Below are 24,110 nucleotides of genomic sequence, written 5' to 3'. Positions count from 1 at the left end.
CAGCAAAAAGCATACAAGGGATAAAGTGCAATAAATATTTAAGATTTTGTGAATGCGAACACAGCACTTCATACAAACCTCAGTCTCAAGAGCAGGGGTGCTGTATACATCATAGACGGAACATATGGTACAACCACAGTGAAGTCAAAGCTGATCAGTGAATAGTGATGGAGCTTTTATTCTAAAGTTTTAAGGACTTGATTAAAATTAATGTATATGCTAGACGTGAAGCCTGTCTTCATGTCCTTAGACCTACCAACCTAGAAATGCATGCAAGGTGGCCTGAGGAGATGTGATGTTTTCTGGGAAGGCAGAAAAGTTCACCATGGGGATATCCTTATTGATTTTCATCTCCATACACACCCCTGTGAATTATTTATCTTCCTGTATTCTTCTCTGGCATCTTATTATAAAAGTCTCTTGAAAGTTACCGTAAAGCTCTTTTTTCCCAGACTTAATGAGGGTTGGTAGGAAACTGGCTTTTGATAAGCGAGTTTCGATGAGTGCTGGTGTGGGCGACTGGTGCCCATATGTGAAGAGGCAGTGGGAAGTGTGGGTTACACTACCGAGCATCCTATGGGTGCATTGCATTTATTCATTGTATAATCTGGCTTGGAATGAATTCAATTAATACCACAACATATTATAATGACATGAATTGTATTTGGCTTACGGGCTTCACCCACCATGGTTGCAGGGTACATGGTGTGGTTCTGCGGAAATACATTGCTGTTTGGATTCTGCTGTTTGTTTCCTTGTCTTAGTGCCTTTTCTAAGTGTTTGCTTTCCTTTTGATGTTTCTAGGAGCTGGTGGGGAGTAATCCTCCACAAAGAAACTGGAAAGGAATTGCAATTGCCTTACTTGTTATTCTCGTTATCTGCTCCCTGATTGTCACCTCTGTTATACTCCTGACACCAGGTATTTATAACCTTTAACTCACTTCCATTCTGTTTTTATTCTGTAATTTTACACTTCCAAGGGTAAAGGGATTGCAAACTGACTGCAAAGTCAACATCAAAGGAATCATCCTTCCTGTTCTTTGTCTTGATGTGATGCTGAGTTCCAGGCCATTTTTAGGTAGATTGTTTTAGACTTTTACATTTCGATTCAAAGATCGAGGCCACTGAGCTGAAGGTACAAGGGTGAAACTTGGTTGCCTAAACATAGATGGAGAGTGTCATTTTAGATTTGCCAAGGTATGAGAGACGTCTACATAGGGCAGTCAGTTAGGAAACAGGAATTCCTGAAGTTCATGCCCACATGGAGCAGCAACTGCCAGTTGGATGGCATATCACAGACCATCTAAAATGGCACTGGATGCCTATGCTTAGGCACCTAAATTCCATTCCCTTCAGCTGGACTGGTTTTTAGATCAGACCATAGTGTTTCAGCTTTACAAAGCAATTCCAGATAACTATGTGCCAGATGATAGCACTTAACCACATTAGTAACTTCCCAATAAGGGCTTCTTTAAGTTAAACCCCTTACCAAGTTTCAGCAAAGTTCTGTGCACATAACCTCTGTAAATTACTTCTTTTACAGTAGCTGCTGAGGTTGTAGGCTTGAATTTTAATGTGGTATCATTATGATTATTGATTATTACATATTTATACCGCCCTGTAAATTTCCATGCCTACTTACGGAGCAGAAATAATGCGCTTTCATGGCTCTGAGAAGATTGTGATCTGAATACAAAAAGACAAACAAATGAGAGATGACACAGAAAAGAGAATTCAGTGTCAGAAAGGGTGAGGGGCTACAAAACATGGGAGAAGGCAGCAGGTCCCCTGCAGAGGAACGCAGAGGAGAAGAAAAGGGGCTCCTTCTTGGATGAGTACATGCGAGTGATTCTAGGGGACAGCAGGACAGAGAGCACAGAGCTGAGGAGGAGAATGCAGGCAAGGGAGAAATGAAACCATAGGACATGGAAGAGCACAGGACGGTGAAGTGGAAAAACAAGATGGAAGTTGTGTGGCAGAAATTTCTAGCACGTAGCGTGTGAACTGACATGCAGTTCTATCTGGGCTATCTGCAGGGCTATCTTCCCTGACACAATTCTAAACCCACAGTCCTGCTGTATGGTAGACTGGAGACAGTGATAAGTCAAGAAATACAGGACTGCACTGAGTTAGTTTGAAAACGAGTGAAACAATCACTACGTTGTCCTTTTGGTTATTTATCATCATGCCATGTTCAGTTTATTTCATGCTATCCTGAAGTTTTCAATGTAAATGTGCACATGGTCATGCCAGAGTAATTAAGTAATTAAATTAATTAAGGTTAAACTTCATTAAGGATCATTTTTTAAATTACTTTTGCTAGGGTTCATATTTAACACCTTTGGACAGTGCAGTTTATCTCTGAGATGTTTTGGGGCATGGTCTGTGGACTGTGCTCGCATCAGGCACCACTTATTTGCAGTGAAAAATATCATCGCTTACCCATTAGGTATGGAAATGTCGCCTTCTGTTTTACAGAAGTGCAGTCCCAGACTTTTCAAAAACGCACACTGAAGCCTATATTTCTAAACCCATACCTGTGGGCCTCAAGAAGCTGTCAGTGCCTCGCACTGCATAGATGAGACCACGGGTACCACTTCCATCGAAGAGCAGGATTCCATATAGATGGATACATGGGGAGAAGCATAAACATACCTGTACAGTCCTAAATACAGTCGAAGTCACAAGTCTTTCCTTTTACAAGACCACCTGTAATAATGATTTCTTTATAAGGATGGTCAGAATGATATCTGGTGAGGATTTAACAGCTCTGGTTTTAGTTCTGGGCTCCACTATAGACCTCTTGTAGGACTTCTCCTGAACCCTACTCCCACTTCTCCATAGAGAAAATCACACATAAAATCCACTAATGACTATTATGACTATAGATACTGCAGTGCTGTTGTCCAGGTAAATGCCTAGACAGAAGAGGTGTACTGAGCATTGAGACCCTGTAGTTAATGTTCTCTAATTTAGGAAGACACAAGTAAATATGGGTTATTATGATGACCTTCTATTTTACATAGTATGAAGTGGGAATGTGAAATACCCGCATTCATTTATAAATAAAATTCATAAGTGTATTTGTGTGTTTATGTTTGTATATGCATACACAAAGACATTTTCTGTTTGGGATATGTATGCACACACGTATACATATAAATCACACAGTTATTGGTATGTACTTAACAACAACTCCAAATAGCACCATTGAGAGACTCTTCATGCTTAAAACTTAGGAATATGCAAAGTCATTTTCCATGCTAAAATTTCCATTCGTGTTTTTTGAGATTTCTAATTACTTGATTTGCTGGTAAACTGGGTTTGGGTTATTTTTTCCCCGTTGGTGTTTCAGAACTGTGTCCTATGTGAAAATACAAAAACTCTGAACTCAGTATTGCTTCTGTTTTTATTATGGATCCAGACTGCTTCACGGTGAGACTCTGCCAAGGGTAAAATTAGATAGACAGCTTAGGTTGCTGCTGTGGCTTGGCAGCAGCCGAGTTTGTCTTCTCTTGAGCCACTGCCCTGGAGCTTGTTACGAGGACGCACTATGGCAGAGGGTAACAGGAGGCTCATTTCACAGGCATTTCCCACCAGCCAGTGCTAAGTGAGAATTGAGGGTGGCTTGACAAACATAGACAGTATTACATTGCTAATTCTGACTGGGGTTAGCACTTCCCAATAAGGTAGGAGTGAGGGAAGATGGAGGAGCCTGTCCAAAAGGAGAAGCAGAGTCTGCATTTTCCTGCCATAAAAAAGTTCACTGGAAGAAGAAATGTTTACCCTTTGGTAGCCAAACTGAAAAATAAGTGATGGATATTTGAACAAGAGACAAGGAAGGGGCAGGAGGACAGTGAAGGAAGGAGGAGAAGCAGTTTTGTGGATGTTCGTGGGAAGGTGCTGCCAAATGTGAGGGTGGCATCAGAAAAAACAAACAAACAAACAAAAAAACTCTCTTCACTGGAAATATCTCAAGTGGGTGACGCAGTCTGGCATGGGCAGAGCACAATGCTTGAGAAAACTTCAAATATTTTTAAGTCTTCTTTCTGATGATAATGTTGGAGTCCTGCCTGACACTGTCATACTACTACAAATAACCTTTTGCATTTTACCTCTGAATTCCTTACTCGTTCCTGTCTATCATAGCCCTCTCCCTGGCTGGGAAACCATTCTTCTCTAAGTATTTTGCTGTTGGTTTGAAGGCCTGTTTTGCAGTGCAATACCAAGGCATGCAATGCAGAGGTGCTCTAAACCCAGTGCTGAACATCATGCAATGCCTACAGAGAATTGGGACATATATGGGATAGACTGCAGCATCCAGTCTCGTAGTCCATGTTCAGACAAAGAAAAGTGGTTAACTGGACCCATAACTTGCATCATGATGGTGGTATTTCCCAATACTGTGAAAGTTGGGGTAGTCTCCTGGGTAGTCTCCTGCAAAACCAAAAGTAAGGGGTAGAGTGAGGAATGGGGAAGGTTTGCTTAGCAGAACAGATAATGATTAAGGTATTTAATAATTGAGGAAAAAGGGGATTTTTAAATCTCTTCCAGATTCTTTTGCAAGTCAGCCCAAACCTTTAAAGAAGGTTTTAGCTCTGGATTCAGCTGCAGAAAGGCTGAAATCCCTACTGGTCTGGGTTTCTTAGAGGCAGGACACTCACCCTGCTTTAAGATTAGCTCATAAACTGGGAACGGTGCTCTTTGCATTCAGCAGGCATCGTAAGTACAGTAGCTGTGCTTTATTGCTAGCTAACGCTTAGGTCTTATTTTATAAAATCCTAATAAAATTTCAACATTTCTATGATTTGTATATCCTTTGGTATTCTAGAACAACATTCTCAAAAGAAGCTGTAACTGGTGAAATTTTGTATTTAATTACACTATAGTACACTGCATGCACACAATTGCCTACACTGGGGGACTCTGATTTCACGTATGTGTGAGTCCTGCCATTCCACCCAACTTCGAAAAATGTGAAGCTGTTTATACAAATGATAAAAGTGTGGGACTGAGCCTTTCCTAACTGGCAGTTGCTCACTTGTCGCCGCATATGGCACCTGCATGGGTCCCGTCCTAGCAGTGTTGTTTGCGTATTTATATAAAGACATGCAAAAGTTTATGGATATGCATGTGTGTGTGCATGCGTGCACACACACACACATATCAAAGCTGAAGAGAGGACCCAGTCCTATGGAAATTTTGGTTAAAAAAACCTTCCCCAAATTCCATTAGACATTTTGCTTAGGAAGTGGCTGCTTTCTAGTCCCCTCTGTTTGGAAATGGAGGCAAACAAAGACCTTTTGCACATCTGTTCCTGATATTTAAAGCTTTCTGGAGATATACATCAAGTTTGCTCCTTTCAAATCTGACCTTTAGCTGAAAAAAAGGAAGTACACCCAACTCCACATTAAAATTTTTACAAAATTCATAGGAAACATTTTTCAGAGATGGTACCGAGGTAGTCATTGCATAGCATTAATTCACAGCATGCTGTCAGACTGCCAAATGCATCACCTAGAAAACCATGTATGACTTTTGCTAGTTGGGAAGAGCAAGGAAATATCTTGTGACTAGCTGTGCAGGAGTGTAATTTGTTCACAGTTGTTATATATAAATGTGTATTATATGCCATTAAAAAAAAGTGGGATTTTACAGAAGGGAGAAAGGCTGCCTGTTTGCCTTGTCTGGCCACTGCCTTTTGGGTACAGATTGGTCGTCTGGGGGAAAAGAGCAATTAGGTCTGCCCAGGGATCGAGCAGGTATGCTGAGGTGGGAAGGGAGCTCCTGGCGTGCTGGCCACGGAGAGGTGGACATTCACGGACACACACTCACCCACGTGCTTGCAATGCACAATAGCCCAGGAGGTGTGTGAGCTGAGCCCCAGGGATGACAGAAAGAAAGGTGGGCACCCAAAGGTGACTGAAACCTTCTGAGCCATCAAGCAGCCTCTGAGCATTGCTGGAGTTGAGAGGAAGCTTGAAAGAAAAGATTGGTACTGCAGAGGCAAAACAGGCAGGGAGGTCAGCTCATAGCCCTTTTCTGTTTGAGTTTTCTGGGTTTCCGGAGGATCTTTGTTCTGTTTGTGTTCTAGAGAGCAAAGTTTTATCAGTTCAACCCATGTCCTTTTGGGTGCTCTGACTTCAAGGATGAGGTGCAGACAAATGAACCCAAATGATGACAGATAAACCAATGCAGGGTTCCCATCATGCCTTTAACATTGAATCAAAAATAAAACGGAGATGGTTTTCACTTGGTTCTCTCAGCAAGTAACTTTGCTGTTTGGATGGTGGGTTTCTGACTTGGCACTCCAATCACAAGTCCTTGTGCCACCCGCACTGCTGCCATGCTGCTGTGCTGTCAGGCCCTGGTTGGCAGCTGCCATCTGGGTCTGCTGGGGGCAGGGGACATGAGTGCAAAAAAGGTGGTGGCACATGCTTGATCCTCCCCTTCCACAAACCCAAGGAGGCCTCAAGGTCTCTGCAGTTGGGTGTGGACACAACTTGTGTCCACCAGCTGGCTTAGACGCTCTAAGGCATGCTCAGAGACTGCTGCTCAGGACAGGGTGGGCTACCTGATACCCGCAATGGCATTTCTTCCTCCATAAATGTCTTGTTGGGGCCAGAGGAATGGAGCAGGCATTATAGGTTCATTATAGGACCTATAGCAGCTATTACAGCCCACTGCAGGGCACAGTAAGGGAATCTCAACAACGTGCCTTAGGGAGGCTCCTGGGTGTGCATGCTTCAGTTGCTACCTCTCCCTCTTCCTGCTGTCCTTTATGAGGAGTTTGAAGTGCTGTGAAAGTATGGAGGTGGTGCAGCTCCCCGACAGGCTGTCTCCATCCTGCACAGAAAGAGGGAATGAGAAGGGCTTCCCCCTCTGCCCCTTCCCAAATCTCCAGGATAGAGGTTTGCTTGTGCCTGTCCTTACGCCCTCATGGTGGGGAAGAGGGTGTCCGTGTTCCTCAGGGTGGCATTTGGGAAGTGGTGCCTGAAACAGCCGTAAGCTCAGGGCTGTATGTGGGCTCCGACCCCTTGCTCTGCACCACCTGATCTCCCTGGGTATCCAGTACTGGGGCCTTGCACCATGGTGGGAACTAACTGGAACAGTTTCCTGGAGTTCCTCTGACCTATATTTTCCATTTTAACAAATAAAATTACGGAGAAGAACTTGACATAATGCTGTCACGCAGAGGGATTTGGCTGAGGACTTGTATTAATGTGTCTTGGTATTTGGAAGCCACATTGAGCAGTGTGATTGAAACCTCAGACTTGGAAAAAATATGAAAATTGAAGAATATAATTTAATTCAGTAAAAAAGATAGTTTGTATTGAAACAGCTTTTAGTGGAACAAAACATTGTTCATAGGTAATTTTCAGTGGTCTCAGGTAGCTCAGGGGCTTCAATTTAGTGTAGTAAAGAAGACTTTTTTCCTCCAATAAATGGCTTCAGTCTGATTCCACTCTTTCTAATCACGTGTGCTCAGTGTAAGAAGTTTAGTACTAAACAATGTTAAAGATAGCTAGGGCTGCATGATACCAATAGACCTCAGGCATGAGGATGCTGTAGTGAGGAGAGATGCTGAAGCACACATCCCTGCTGTGGAAATACTCAGAATGTGGCCTCACGTGTTCCTTTAAAGAGCAAATGTGTTTAAAGCTGACTGAAAGGTTTCCATGAAAATATTTTTTCAGAAAAAAATTGAATGTTGAAAACAAATTATTCATAGAAGGTGACTGCTTGTCATAACAAAAAAAATTACTTTCAGGGAAAAAAAAAAGAAGGAATATATTAATTAAAATTGTTGGGTTTAGTTTTTCTCTAAAAATTTCAGCTTTGAGAAAATTAAAATCCATTTTCATATTAACTAAGTACCCACTATAGAGTTCTGTGATGTAATATATATATATATTCTTCATCTGTAAGGCCCAAGAATCCATTGATTCAACATAAACGCTTCAGTTACAGGCCCAGGACCCTCTGTGGTGTATTTATGAGAATTGTTACATAGCAGATAAGTGGTGAGAGAAATGAGAAGGTATAATTTTGGCACAGGAGAAGCTGCTAGCTGCGGCAAACTTCAAGTGGTTAAATTTGTGCCTTGGTTTTATTCAGTTGGACTCATGTGTGTTTAGTCTTGGTGACATCCTACATGAGACAGATTTCCTTGTAACAATAATAGACACGCAGAAGGAAATCAGTTCTGCATTTTCTTCAGATTGTGCTTTGTGTCAGAAGTCTGTTGTCAATCTCTGACTGAATCACGAGAAACGTGGAGAGGACTGCATGAAGGACAGCGGAGTCAGACATCCAGTGAATATTTCTTTGTGGGGAAAGTAGAGTGATATAGAGTTAGGAAGAATGAACTAAATGAAGGACACTGTTTATTACAAGTTGATCTTACAGTGTCTTAAACTGGCAGTCTGGTTCTTCAATGTAAAAGCTGGCCAGATTTCCATGTTTGCAAATGAAACTGTATATCTTTTCACTAAAAATGAAAACTAGTATGGGCCAGCTATGCAACACCTAAGGATTTAGGGTTATGTCTCATAGATTTTTGAAAAATATTTCTGCAGCCAAGTGTCTGATTCCCATGGAAAATCTTTTGTGAATTCCTGAAGTAATCTGTATGAGCCCTCATAAGGTTAAATACCTTTCCAACTGTGGTTTTGCATGACAGTTTTTAAGGAAATAAAAATACATGCTATAAAAACCTGGTCACTTTTAATTACTTTTTTAAAATTTAGCTGATGGTTTCAGAATAGTCCTAGTATTAAGTAGCTTTAATATTCTTTGGAATAGTCAGCATTATATAGCACTATGACGTCTATAGGTGTGTTTTCATGACCTTTAAGATCTTTTTTGATCAGGTTATGTCTGACAATGTGTGTTTTGGACCATATCTTGGTCTTTTTGTAGTTGCTGAATCCAGGCGTAAATAACCAGGAGGTTTCTGTTTGTGAACCACTAGATGATCCTTTTATAACACTGACAATGGGAAGGGGCTTATGTGTGACAGAAAGCTTAATGTGGACCATTTCCGAATGAGATATGATGGCACTATTCACAGTTGCTGTACTTTCAGATACATTTCAAAGCTGAAGTAATGGCAGTTTGTTTTCGAATGTTTTACAGTTGAAGATAACAGCTTGTCTCAGAAGAAGAAGATAACAGTGGAAGATCTCTTCAGTGATGATTTCAAAATTCATGACCCAGAGGCTAAATGGATAACTGGTGAGTGAGGCATGAATGTGTCACAGTGTCTTTGCTTTGCTTCCTTGCTCTCTGGGCATCTCTTTTTTATTTCCTTCTTTATTCCTCTTATTCTTTACTTTGCTCCTGAAGTTACAGAATCAAGGAGTGGTTGAGGTTGGAAGAGACCTCAGGAGATCATCTTGTCCAACTCCCTGCTCAAGCAAGGGCAGCTAGAACTGATTGCCCGGAACCATGCCCAAAAATTCAATCCTCCAATTCCTATTCCAGCTTTCCTCCTGATAAAAATGCAAACACCACTGCTCTGTTATTATAATTTTTTATTTAAGGCTCTCCAGTGGGCTCATAGTTAGGCATTGAAAACCGCAGCCTTTGTCCCAAAAAGCTTCCAGCATTCAGTAGGTGATGTAGCACATGTTTGGAAGAAGTGGTTGGAGCACTATCACAGTCATTATTTTACCATAAACAAAACTTCAGGTTTCTATTCCCACATCGAAATGTTTTTTTCTGGCAGAGAGGTGAAACATTGCTAAGCAACAGGCAGACAGTGGTCCAGCAGCAGCTGGGCTGGCGCTTGCACGCAAGCCATGTGCTCTTTTTATCCTCTGCTGCCTTACACTTTCTAGTCAGGGGAAAACCAAATAATTCTTGAATTAATGCATGTAGTATTTGCTGGAGTAGAGCTGTTTTGGGGGATGTAGATTCCAGCTCTCACTGGAAATTGCTGCAGTCAGAACAAGCTTTGGCGAGAATAAAATGATTTGTGGTATGCTGTTCATGTAGGTTCCAGTCCAACTCCTATCATCACTGAAGTTATTAGTTTTTCTTTTGAATTTAATGGGGAACTGGATCGAATCCTTCCTCATGTTTGCCTTTCCTTGTCTGTTATGCCCATTGGGAACAATTTTAATACCTGTAATGAAAAAAGAGCGTGTTAAAGTGTAGTACTGAATTAACACGTTCCCCAGCTGCCCTCAGCACAGCTGTCTCCAACTTCTCCCACCAATTCACTACAGGGGAGGGCAATTGCAGACGATACGCACCTTCACAAACACACCTGCTGATGGGCAGGAGCTCTTTTCAGGTTGCATAATCTGGGGCAACGCTGCGCCCCATAACCACTCTCTAGGAGCAACGATAATGGAAATATTAGCTGCATTGCGGTTCAGAATTATTTTTCTAGCATCCTTTTTTTAACACTTATATCCCTAATGGCCCTAATGAAGGAAGAAGTGTTTTATTGAGAACTTTACTGCTATTTTCTTTATTTGCTAGAGTACGAGGGAATGATAATGAATTAAATATAAACTTTTGCAGGAACAGAGAATGAAGTATTTCCATGGAGCTATGTATAACATCCCCCCTCTGATGAGTATAGCTTTACATGGATGTAAGGCATATTTTCCACAAAACTGAAGTCTTCTGAGAAAAAACAATATTTCCCATGCTTTTCCAATTATGATCACATACTGATGCCTTAGACACTTTTATTAAGACTCCAATCTTGACATGTTTTAAACTCCATCTCCCTACTCTGTGTACTCTCACTGATTCCAGCACAACTTAACATGTCTGGCCTGATCTGAAATTACTAAAATATTGTTTCTGTAAAGAACAAAGCACAAAGTAGTATTGTGCAAACATGCATAGATATTTTAGAAGGACTTGTTCTGTTGCTGTGCTACTAATACCACTGATACTGGTTTTAATACGTCTAGAGAAATTTTATGAAGCCAATAGATATTCTGTAGATTTACCCAAGGGTGACTTCACATTTAAGGGCAAGACACTAATCTGCAACGTCATTCATCCAAGGACCCAAAGCCATTTTACAACACTAATTACTTTTCTGCATCATAGTTGCTTTTCACAGCTTTCTCTAGCTGACTAAGTGGTGAAATCTTGATTAAGGTCCCTGATAAGCAAGATGAAAGACCAGTAGCCCGATTCCCCGGCACACATTCCTATTGGTCTCTTATTCTCAGTTTTTAAAATGCAAGTGAAAGACTCTGAAAATGCCTAAGCCAAACTAATACAACTTAATATAACGAATGCTGGAATGCCTTAGTAGAAAAATTGCATATTTAAAAATTGCATGCTTAAAATTGCATGTCAACTCACAAAATGAGTTTATTTTTTATGGGGAATCCGCACAATTGTTAAAATATAGGTGGCTGTTGTCTATCCTTCTTCCCATTCTTCTCCTGTTAATTGTATAGCAAAATATCACGGTCATTCAGAGATCTGCAACTTTCAGTCCTCTTGACTCTTCAAAGCTCTATTTCCTTCCTTTCCCTCTTTGTTATTGCAGAAGACAGGAGTTTGGTAGGCTCGCCAAAGATGAAGCGTGTTGCATGTTTAGGAGTATTTGAATCATGTGAGGGATTTGCTTCCAAAATAGTTCAGTCAGTAAAATACCTGTGTTCTTCCCAGTAAAGGAGGGGCTGATTCACACCCTCTGAAGGAGCAAGGGCTTTCCTTTGACTTGAATGAGTCTTAGAGCAACTGTTAAAATAAAAATTAAAAAAAAAGAAAAAAACCCAAAAGTATTTCTATTCAGGATGGCACTTAAAAATATGCTGAAAGCTCACTGAAATTGATGGGATGAGCTGATGTTTAAGCATTTTCTTGATTTGCAGTGGGCAAGTGGAAAAATAACGTATTTATGATCAATAGCTCTGTCATTCCATTGATTTCAAAGGAGCTAGGGAAAAAGAAAAAAAAAAAAAAGAGAACCAATTTCAAAGCTGACATAACTATACTTCCGGTGCAAAGATTATAGACTTTCTCTAAGCTTTCTATCACAGCTTGTGGCTGGTTTGTGGATATGTTTGCAATTTTTTTATTGGAATTGCAATTAATTTTACGTAAGTGAAAGATATGCCAAAGATGGAACTTTGAACCTCTTAGAATTTCTGTGATGCCACCTGTAATTTCAAGTTCCAGTTTGCATGTTTATCCAGTGGTTTAGGAAGAGGAAAGAATATTTTGTTTAATTACCAGCTGCTTTCAGTGTCTTCTACTGCCCCAGCTATTGTTGACTCAGTTAAGAGCACTCCAGATGGGAGCAACGCATTCACAGACCAGAACTGACTGCTCCAGAGTTTGTTTCGAGTTCCACATCCAGGGACTGCTATCGCTTACATTTGCCTTGTAGCATAAGTAAACACTGGATTTATTGTGAAGGTTTTACCCTTCAGGACAGCTTAGTATATAGTAGTGTAATACAGTACATATGGTATAGTACAGTGTCCTGGTTTTGGCTGGGATAGGGTTAATTTCCGTCTTAGTAGCTGGTACAGTGCTGTGTTTTGGATTTAGTGTGAGAATAAGGTTGATAACACTCTGATGTTTTAGTTGTTGCTAGCTAAGTAACGCTTATCCTAAGTTAAGGACTTTTCAGTTTCCCATGCTCTGCCAGCAAGCAGGTGTGCAAGAAGCTGGGAGGGAGCAGAGCCGGGGCAGCTGACCCGAACTAGCCAAAGGGGTATTCCATACCATGGAACGTCATGTCCAGTATATAAACAGGGGGGAGTTGGCCAGAAGGGGCAGATCGCTGCTGGGGCATCGGTCAGCAGGTGGTGAGCAATTGCATTGTGCATCACTTGTCTTTTCTTGGGTTTTATTTCTTTTTTTTTCTTTTTTTTTGGCTATATTCCTTTTCATTACTATTATTGTTATTATTATATTTTATTATTATTGTTAGTATTCTATTTTATTTTACTTTAGTTATTAAACTGTTCTTATCTCAACCCATGAGTTTTACCTTTTTTCCCCGATTCTTCTCCCCATCCCACTGGGAGCAGGGGGGGAGTGAGGGAGCGGCTGCATGGTGCTTAGCTGCTGGCTGGGGTTAAACCATGACATATAGTAGATATACAGCAATGTAGTACAGGAAATTTGAGATTGTGCTGGTGATCAAATGGCATCCCCTTACTCTGCAATCCAAGTGCAAAGAATCCGAACTGCATCTCTGTTGCAGCCCCATCCATCCCATGCCTCCCTCTGTGCTCTTCTGCTCATCGCTCGATGCATTGCACCCTGCGCCGTTCTATTATCATCCTTTACTGTGAACTTGCCTTTACTGTACAACTATAATTATGCTGTCCATATGGTAAGCATGCATACGAGCTCCAATTAGCAGCTCATTTCGTACTGTGTATCTTAAATGTTGTATTTGGACATTTCCTCCTTTGCATATCCTCCTCCAAACACTGTCAGGAGCGTCCTGTGCCGGCCTTTCGTTAGCCCTCTCGTGGATGACAGATGGCCCACTCGTTAGTCTAGTCTCTAACTGCTTAGCAGGTCGGCTCTCAAGCTCCACATTACTTCGTAATTAGGCCTCACAATTACTAGGCTTTTCCTATAATTCCTCTCTCACAGGATTTTAGCTCAGGTTTCTGAAAATCTCGCTGGGATGCTGCAGTGTTCCCATAATGGTGAACAAAAACCAGGATAAAGAGGGGTACCAACATTTCATGCTGAAGAGCAGCTCAGTCATCTGATTTGTCCTGAAAACACTAATTCGTAGTCATTACCTGGCCTGAGAAGCCGGTCAGGTTATGAGTGCTGTCTTTGTGGCCCTACGGAGCTGCAGTGATTCCTATCAGCTGTGAATCTGACCCCCCATTTGGGCTTCCCTGGCCTTTCACATCTCGGGAGCAGTCCTCCTTTTTCACGGGGAGGCAGCGTCGTGCCCAATGTCAAAAAAAGCGGTAGAGACTGAATCATATACACCACTTGTCGAGACTTATGCTTATCTTCTGTCTTTGTACTTAATGACAAATACATTTTGCCCACATCGAAAGTACTTGGCTGCTGTGGTAGTTAGAAAAACATAATAGCAGCCTGTAATATACAGCCCGTGGTTATTGCAATTGATTGGATGCAACGTGCGGTCATTACTTACTTCTCGGAGGATGTCTTTCCAGCCTTGCTGTTGGCATCTTGCAAGACAGAGTGTATGTAGCAGTGGCTGTTGCCAAGATTTTTGGCTGTATGGTAGTGACTCGAGGCTCCAACTAGGAGTGCATCTTCTTTGTGCTAGACACTGGCCAGACACGGCGAGACAGTCCTTGCAGAGAGGTTGTAGCCAAGTGAGAAGAGTAAAGGTTGAAATGAAGGGCACAGTATATTCAAGCAGCGAGGAGCACTGAGGCACAGGACACCAAAGGGTGCGTTCGGGGTCATAGGAAGTTGACTTAAAAAAAATCTGAAAATCAAGCTCAAAGGTCCCTGCCCACTTGCTTCACCTGCAACACTGGCAAAATAGTATTTATTCTTGTCTGAAGAGGAATAGTGGGTAAATTAGCAAAAGGCTCTGAATGACATTTTCAGAAATGGCTCAGTTATTTGGAAACTTGCCACTCAGTGAGAGCCAGAACCACTGCGTGCCTAGCTCGCATCTGAGAATGGCAGCTAGGCTTTTATCTCAAAAGTCCTTCTGAAAAATGCACTAATATCTAAATATAATAGAGTAATTCTTTTAATACTGAAGCACATATGTTTTGTTGCATGTTTTACTAATAATGTCATAGACTCTCTAGGCTCTTTCAAAGTCTAATACTGAATTTAATGACCTAGAACTAATAAGTTTTATTTACCATGCTGAAAAAAATCATGTAGTAACTGAGGTAATTTATTTCAGTTTACCTTTAGTAATAATGCTCAGATCAACAATACTTGGATAGCCCAAATGCCCTGAAGTCTATTCTGTACACTGTAAATCCATTGCACTGTATTGATAAAAGCATTGATGCATTTCAAATGATGTAGATGCATGTGGAGTAAATGAATTATTTATAGTTTGCTTTGCATAGATATTAAGAACTTTGTAAGTGCTAATATTTTTCATTGTGAAAAAGATTTGCGTTAGGGTGCTGCTTTGACAGCCCTTAAGACTAAAATCGCCCTGCTAGAGAGCTACAACACGGTTAGCTGGAGTGTAGGCTTTTCTGGGCTGCTCGTCCATGGGCCAAAAGAATGACCACTTCCGAGCGACCATCCGAATTGTGAGGCAGCAGGAGCTTTTCCTGTGGCAAGGATGGGCTGTTGGCATGAACGAAAAACTCATCTTTCTGTTTGTCATCGGAGGAACAAAGTTGTCTTCCTTGGGCAGTGCCATTTGCAGTCTTGTGCGTGTTTGGGGTCTGCGTTAGGAAGGAGCTACACCTCTGTGCAAGCACCCTTGAAGCCAGGTGCTGCCAGATGAGGGCCACACACTCGCCCCAGTTCCTGTCTTGTGTTAACTGAATGTAAGCTAGAAACTGCTCACAGTTGGTTTTGTTACCGTAAATCTGGTGAAGGCATAAAGAAAATTGGGTTACTCTATTCTCGTCATTGCTCACCTTGCTAAACAGAGACACTAGTTAATTAATTTCAATGTGTTTTAAATATATGTTAAAAAGGCTTAAGTGAATGGCTATACTGGTCTTAACGGTTCAAAGAAAACTTGTCCCACTCCCAATTCTGGTGTGCCAAACCTCATACCCTACCTCATGGCAGCTTGTTTCTGCAATATTTTTGTGAGCACGCTGGCTTTTCAAACGTTCTTGAAACTCTTTCTAAGACACACAGCAGGTTACCTGGAGCACAGCACATCAGTTTGCGGTGTTAAAGGTTTCAGTGAACTTCCAACTCCAATTGCAAAGAGCCCCACAACCCTAAGGAGCCGTAAGGGTGACCTTATGCTGAGATAAAGACATGGCACTAAAGGAAAATGCTGTGTGGTCCAGAGGAAAATACAGGGGAAGGACTGAAGGAGGCTCTTCTGGTCTAGCACTTCATGGAAGTGTGTGGCAGTGCTGCTTGCACACCCCCATGGGGACATTTTGCTGGGGATGGCCTTCAGAAACCCTCTGTTGTGATTGATGAAGACATGGATGCCAGTTAAAAAAGCACACAGAGAACTTTCAGGTAGTGTTGGTGTCAGTGGAAATGTCCATGTGCTTTAGAGATGGTTGGTTACTATTCCTAATCTGAATACCTTCATGAAGTGACATCCTATGTTGCCAAAACAGAATAGGTAAGGGCTCATGCTCTATCACGACTGCCACAATGAGAGAGAAGAGAGGAAAATGTTAAACCACTTGAACCATAATTTTGATTTTAGACCCCATCCTGGATCGTCTTCTTCAGACATTTCTGCGTATCTGTACTCTGAGAGCACTGAAGGGAAGCTGCCCAGCTCCTGCCTTTCAGCTGCTGGGCAATTGCCGAAGTTCAGTAGTGACAGTAACCTATTCACTAAAGACAGAAAACCTGGGAATTAATGGCTTTTTAACATACTGTAATAGGCTGTGGAGGAGAGCATTTCTGCCATGTAGCTGTTTTGTTCATTACTGCTAGAGAGAATGAAATGAGAAATCAATTTGGCTCTTTTAAAAATTAATATAGTCTGCAGGAGCAAGCTGGGGAGGAGCTCTGTACCTTGGCTTTAGCAGCGCCTCAGTGCCCAGCTTCTCTGCAGTGCTGGCGTGCTGGTGGGGCACACGTGCTGCTGTCAGACTGAGAAAATCATCCTTTGGCGTGTACAGCAACTTCTGAATTTAGAGGGAGAAAGTCCTGTTTGTGAAAAATATCACGCTCTAGAAAAGCAGAAGTAATGGTCAAATGGGGGGGTTGTTTGTGAGCTTTTTGAGTAGTTTGATGTCTTGAGGAGGTCAAGATTTTCATATGTGCCTAACCCTATATTTAGGAGCCTCCATAGGTAACCTAATTTCTCCAAAGCCTGCTGAACTCTAATCATTCCCCTGTGTGTCACTGACTGCTGTTGAGCCTCTGAGTCAAATGTCCTCTTGAGGTATCAAAATACGGCTGTAGCTACTGAACATCTAAATACCCACATGCAGTAAAAAATGGCCTCAGACGTTCAATGAGAGAGCTTTGTATTTGTTACGTCTCTGCATCTTGCCAGGTTGAGTGAAGAGTCTGGCCCAGGGACAGGGCCGGTGGTACGAAGGTCACCTGGGAGAAGTGAGATGAAAGGGAACGAGTGATGAGGAGGGCATTGGCAGCGTGATACTGCACGGGAGGGACAGGCTGAGAGTCACTCGGGGGAGAAGCCCAGGCAAGCAGGGAGAACCTTGGGAGTGCACAAGGAGGAGCAGGAGCTGGAGTTGTGCAAAGGGTGAAAATGAGCCTGGAAGCCAGTACTGTGATGTTGCCTGAGAAATGGCTTAATGGCCTGAGATGAAGAGCTGGAAAATACATTCAGTTGTTAGGATAATATCAAAGGGAACAATCAACGAATCAAAGATGGCTGGAAGAAGCAGGAGATGTCCTTGGACTTCACTTCTCCTTCTTGTCTGGGTTCTACTAACACCTACTCCCCGTAACTGCCTAATTCTGTTCCCACTGATTTTTTAAAACAAAGCAGGACAAATAGGCTTCCCCCCGACAGGCAACGTGATGGTCATACTCTCACATGTTGGACCAGCAAGGTGGTTTCCTATACTTTTTATAGCCATTAGCAAAAACAGATTCCCCGTTTCCCTTTCAAGCCCAGCTCCACTAAAATTAGTGCTTTTCTCTCAAGGTAACTCAGAAGCGAGGTGGTGCCTCCTGCCATGACTGTGTCTGCTAGCGAGAAGCAGCTTTGGGGAATAATTTGAAGCTGTAACAGGTGTGTGAAAACTAGGACCACTTGGGCTCCTTTGTATGTTGTATTTGTTTGCAGATTTGAGGTAAAAATCCGTGGGAATTAGGTAGAAGCTGCCCTCTTTGCTCCTCCCCATCGTCATGCTTTATGTCACACCAAGGCGCACAGCGGCGTTTCTGTGCTCTGTGTTGCTGGTGGCGAGTGCAAAGCTGCTAAATTCAGTCCTGGGTCCTTTTACCCTGCCAGCCATGCAGACGTACTGCAAATGCACCCAGTTCACAGCGGGGAGCCTTTTGATTAAAAAAAAAAAGAGAATGGCAGGAATGGAAATGGGAAGGAAACAGCACGCTGCCACAGAGAGCGGCTGCATCCGTGGGAGACTTTTGAAGATGCGGCTCACATCAGCAGTGTTTCTGCTGCTGGAAGAAAAGAAACGCACGTGGCAGTCCTGCCTACATGCTTAACAGTTAAAATCCAGTTAAAAAAGGACCGGGTTTTTTCATCTGGTTCAAAGTGGTTTGAAATCAACACCCGCTGCTCTCAGAGCCAAGGAAAAGGCACTGGTTTTACAGGGGTTTAACTGGGAGAGGGATTAGGTGTTCTCTCAGTAGGTGTTAGTTAAAAATCCAGGTGAACAACTAGAGGTACAGTGTGACACTGATAGATGTGCTTCCCCAGTTGACACCTGCGAAGCAGGTAACGGTGAGCTCCCAGCTGTCCCCAGCCCCCGGAGAAGGGGGAACTGCTGTGACAAAAATTGTTTTCGATAAGCCTTTGAAAGGATGGTCGTAATGTCAGCCTGGTTGGTTGAATTTGTACTAAAATAAAGTTGTTGGTTTTTTTCCTTTGCCTCTGATTCAAAGCCCAACTTTGATTCCTTCTTGAAGATTTTTACTTGGTGCAAAGCATATTTTCCTAACTCATTATCTTTCCCTGAGCTTCCTTCACTGCTCTTGGACACTTGTTGAACATGGAGTGCTTACCAAGGATTAATTAAAGCAGTATGTATTCTTCCACTTGTTGCTTTTAATGAACATTAAATAAATATATGCTGAGATACCATAATTTCATAATTTGGAGATGGGAAATACTGTATTTCTGGTGATTAAACTTTATATCAGATATTTGTAACTGAAAATTTAGCAGGCAAAGGTTTACTTATCTAAGAAGGAAAGTCTCTGGCGAGTTTGGATCTCCTGACTGTATTAAGCTGTTGAATGTATAAGAAGCAGTACTTTTTTTTTTTCCTTACAAGAAATAGTACCAGACTTATATAATTCATTAAAAGAAATTTAGAATGAGATAATTATCACTGATCAAGGAAATATAATTATACTTTAAAATGTAGACATACAAATCTCACATCAGTGAAAATTCAATTAAGAGTGGAAGAGACCAACGGTTTGCCCAGCCCAAAATCCTGTTTCCATGAGAGGTAATAAGTGCATGCACAAGGATGAGTGAGAGGGCAGCAAACTTCACGTACATTTTAGGTCAGGGAATTACCAGATCCTCTTGTAGTTTTTCTATTTAGTAACCTGCCATGGTTTAATCCCAGCCAGCAACTGAGCACCACGCAGCTGCTTCCCCCTCCCCGCTCCCAGTGGGGTGGGGAGGAGGATCGGAAGAAAAAAAAAAAACCTCATGGGTTGAGATAAGAACAGTTTAATAACTAAAGTAAAATAAAATAGAATACTAACAATAATAATAATTATATTATAATAATAATAATTATAATGAAAAGGAATATAACAAAAAAAAAGATAAATAAAACCCAAGATAAGACAAATGATGCACAATGCAATTGCTCACCACCTGCTGACCGATGCCCCAGCAGCGATCCGCCCCTCCCGGCCAACTCCTCCCCGTTTATATACTGGGCATGATGTTCCATGGTATGGAATATCCCTTTGGCTAGTTCAGGTCAGCTGCCCCGGCTCTGCTCCCTCCCAGCTTCTTGCACACCTGCTTGCTGGCAGAGCATGGGAAACTGAAAAATCCTTAACTGAGGATAAGCGCTACTTAGCAACAACTAAAAACATCAGCGTGTTATCAACATCATTCTCACACTAAATCCAAAACACAGCACTGTACCAGCTACTAAGAAGAAAATTAACTCTATCCCAGCCGAAACCAGGACATAACCCCAAATGTTTTTCTCTTCCAAGTCACTTGCCAAGTGTCCTCCAGAGCCTCTTCCATCCACCATGTCCTTCGTCAACTAGTTTCACTGGCCTAAGACCTGTTGCATGAGGAACTGCTTCCTTTTTCTTACTTGGGAGCTTGGTCCTATTTGGTTTGCCTGATGGGCCTTTGATCAGTGCCTTGGACCATCCTTGTCATTTCTTGAATGTTCTCCATCTCTAATAAATCATTTTAGAGAGGATGGGATGGGAACTACACACAAGGATTACATGGGAGTATTAGGGTTGGCTTCTCAAATGTGTTCAAATGATTTGAGTTTCATGGCACTTTAAGGCAAGTTCATGCATGTAATATAATTTGTTTGACCCCAAAGAAAAAACACAAGATTTTGCACTGTGTTAGATTTAAAATCTATAGGTCCCGGTACCAAATTTTACCACACTGAGTGATCATGATGCCATAAAATCATGCGATGTAGGTCTCCAGCAGGACTTTCACACCTTTATGTGAAACTAGCGCTGGGTCTATACACACGCTCCTGAGTTTTAAAACTGATTACTTTGCTGGCATCTCTTTCCGTTGCCAGTAATCAGGAATAATCTCTGATAGAAAATAAGGTGATCCTGTAAGTGATCCTGAGACAGAAGTGGCCATGAATGCTGAGAAACAATCCCTGATTGTCAGAGTATAACACCTCTTAAAAGCCACTTCTAGTCTCATGCTTAGCAGGAAAAGCAAGACAAGACAACAAGTATGACGAGATGAAAGAAGGAAGAAAAAAATGCAAGGAAAAGGAGAGTGGGAAACAACTCCCTAGAACATTTCATTGATGGAGAGAAAGAGCTGAACATGTAACCAGGTTTGATTGTGGCTGGGCAAGGAGTTTGCCTTCACAACACTGCCAGCTGGGTATGATGCCAAATTTTCGTATTTGCTACTTGACTTAAAGTTCCAGCTTTTGGGGACAGGTAACTTACAAAAATACTTACTTTGATTCAAAAAGAGAATGAAATGAATCTTAAAATTTTTAGTACTCAAAGACATTATTAAAATTATATCTAAATGGCCCTTCAAAAGCTAAACATATTTGGAACGTAAATGAAAAGAATCCAATGTTTAATTTAATTAGAAAAGATATTTTAACAATATCAGGTTCTTTTGAAGCCTTATACCTGATTTGTCAACGCTTAAGATTTGTAATAATTCACAAAATCTGGATAATCAGCTTCAAAGCATTTTCACTTTCCAGAGAAGGCAGGTTACAATGGCATGGATGGGAAAAAAGTAAACAAAGTCTAGTAAAAAGGCAGTGGGAAATTTCAAAGCTCAAGCCAAGAAGAGAAAATAAAGTTTCAGCTCAGAAGCAATTTCCCCATAAAGGGCAAATTTTGGATCTACTGGATAAATGATGGTTATTTTGGCATGTATCGGACCTTGTAAAAAACCAGCTGTACATTGCAGGGGTGGTAAATCCAGGAGTGCAAAGAGACTTTGGGCTCATTGCAGTTGTGTTCAGCGTGGCCATTTATGCAGAGGAAGTCCAGGTGCTGCTTGGAAGTGTTGGCCTTGCCATGCATGCACTGTAGTAATGTCTGAACACCATGGTACCTTCAGGCGGGCTGAGAAGAACCAGCGAGACTTGGACAAACAGATAAAATCCACCAATTCTACCTGGACAAAGTGTCCAGAAATTTTTCCAATAGTCTAATTTATTATCACCCTAATAAACACTTATTCTCTGCTCAGCAGTCAATTTTCCTCTTTCCCAGTGGACAAGAGCCCATACCCGAAACCTGCTCCTGCAGCTGGCGCTGGTTGCTCACCCGGCTGGCAGCATCAGCAGCGAGCAGAGCCAGCGAGGGCTGAGCTGGCCCATCCGCACCATAGTGGGGTTAATGCACGTACACTGGGCCATGTGAAGCTCTTTTCACTGCTGTTTATTATTGCTTTGGTTGATGGACTGACTCATTTTACAAGACATATTTCTTGGAAGACTTGTGCATAAGCCAGGACCCTTAATAATTTGGAGCTATCTTTTATTTCCTTATTCTCCTTCCCAGTGGGAACACGGGCTGTGAACTGTGACATAAAAAAATATCTTAAAACCATTTTTAAAAATATCACCAAGAGTATATGTGTACATATATATACTTGTTCCATGTGTTCCATATTTTCCTTCTTCCAGGTTTTAATTTCAGGGGCAGCATTTGTGAGAGTTTACTATTACCTTTTGTCTTGAAGCATTTAGCTGATATCAAACTCGGTAGCATGCATAAGATATGGCCTTAAAACAAATTAACCTTTAATGTTTATTCTTTATTTCTTTTCTATTTTTAGGAAGGAAGATATTTTTATAAGTAGAATTATATACCAATAATTGTAATATACCTGATTTTTTTTCTTAATGGGCACAGAATGGCTAATATGGCTAAATTATCAAGCCAGAATAGTAAGAGTATGAAAAACAGAAGAGAGTTTATTGGAATTCCATATTTTATATTTGCTTTCCTTCTCCTAGGGCAGGAAACTGAGAACATATAATCAATTTTCTGTTGCAATCAGCTTTTTTAGGGGAAATAACACTGGACTATATTCAGGAGAGAACAATACTGAAAATAGCATGTTTTTATCCAGTTTGAGGGACATTGTCATCTTGATCACTACAGTGAGTTTGGGTTGCTCCATCCAAAAAAGATAGATTGTAGTGGGAATAGACACGGTCCAGAGAAGGATAAAGACCATGACAGAAGCATGGAAATGCATGATAAAAAGAATTGCCCAGAGTAACAAAGAAATTATGTAAGGATAGAAAATAAAGAAAAATATGAAGAAGCCAAGTTCTTTTCATTGAATAAGGGCATTCTTGGGTTTTAATGCCATCTGCTGAAAGTTGTTAACCCATTGAGAACCATTGAGAAGATATTTTTGGACAAAAGGTTGACCAGAATTCAAGAAAGGACCAGTCATTCTTTTGATGTAACCATTTTTCATCCATTGCACTTAAACCAGGTGTTCGTATCAGCTCTTTTCCTTCAGCTCCTCAGTCAGCAGGTTTGCCCTCTTAGCAGCAAACCACTGCTAATTCAAGACCAACATCATGCAAGGCAGTAAATGGTGCACAATGTCAGTTCCTTGGTGGAGAGAGGAATAGGAATAAGAACAAGTGAAATAAGAAATTCAGGAATCATTTCTGGAGTTTGGTATGGGGCTTCCTGCAGGAGCTGGCCCAGCCACTGCAGGCAAACTGATATGAGATGTTAAAGGAAAGCTATTTACTTAGCTGACGCTAATTTTTTCATTCCCTCATCAATTAGTTTAAAAACAATGGGATTGTATGTATTATCGCAAACTGCTCCTCTGATAGCAGTTCCTTTGCAGTTGGGTGCGGGGAGCCTCTGTTCTCCTCCAGGTACCATTCATTGCCAGGTCCGCTGCCCAGCATTGCATCCAATTATTTATTAATGGTTCTTTGCAAGCGTTGAACGAGTTTCCATCGGCTCTGTAATATGGTGCCCTCTTGTGACCAGTCCAAAACCACTAATCATGCACCCGTAACCAAAATGTGTAAGATGTTGGGTTTCATGTCTTACCTGCCTTGATTTTCAGAAGCCTGAAGTCAGGGTGATGGCCATGGCTCTGACAGACTCCTTTTATAGTTAGACTTCAGCACAGTCATACTTCGCCAGACACATCTGAAATGATAGAGTAGCATAAAAGAGATCGTGAAATACTGCACACAAAGATAATTAAAACCTTATCCAGAGCTGTATACACAGCAAATTTGCATGTTAATATACAAAGATCTCATTCAGCCTGTACTGAAATTTCAGTACTCTGCCCATGAGAATAATAATGAAAAGGAAAAAAAAAAACCCACTTTATATGTTCTTTCTCTCCACCATGGCCACGAACAAGTGTAATTTGGTTGGGGGCAAAGAGAAGGAGGCAAGGAAATGCACAGAGGAATTAAGAAAGCAAGCTGTGGGGTCACATTTTAATGAAAATTTATTCATGGGTTCCTTTTTTTCTCAGTGTCAAATGGATTATTACATTTACATGTAATACTTTGGGTTATGCCCTCCCCTGTGTGAAGCCGAACTAAATGAGGCAGATAAGACCTGGTGCATTTGGCAGAGAAGAGAGGGGTCGC

General features: G+C 41.5%; 1 protein-coding gene across 2 annotated transcripts in view; it reads left to right on the top strand.

The window, feature by feature from the left end:
* The window catches only part of DPP6 (dipeptidyl peptidase like 6), a 421,969-nt gene that overhangs the window by 241,044 nt on the left and 156,815 nt on the right, over positions 1–24,110 (top strand). For both annotated transcript variants that reach the window (XM_050915790.1, XM_050915791.1), the window contains exons 2-3: positions 805–919; positions 9,139–9,237. In XM_050915790.1, coding sequence (XP_050771747.1) covers positions 805–919; positions 9,139–9,237 — 214 coding nt within the window. The remainder of the gene's footprint in view (positions 1–804; positions 920–9,138; positions 9,238–24,110) is intronic.

This window comes from Gymnogyps californianus, chromosome 2 (assembly GCF_018139145.2).
Source record: "Gymnogyps californianus isolate 813 chromosome 2, ASM1813914v2, whole genome shotgun sequence".
In the NCBI taxonomy this organism is placed as follows: Eukaryota; Metazoa; Chordata; class Aves; order Accipitriformes; family Cathartidae; genus Gymnogyps; species Gymnogyps californianus.
Note: the sequence above shows the minus strand (reverse complement) of the source record. Positions and strands in the feature narration are given on the sequence as shown.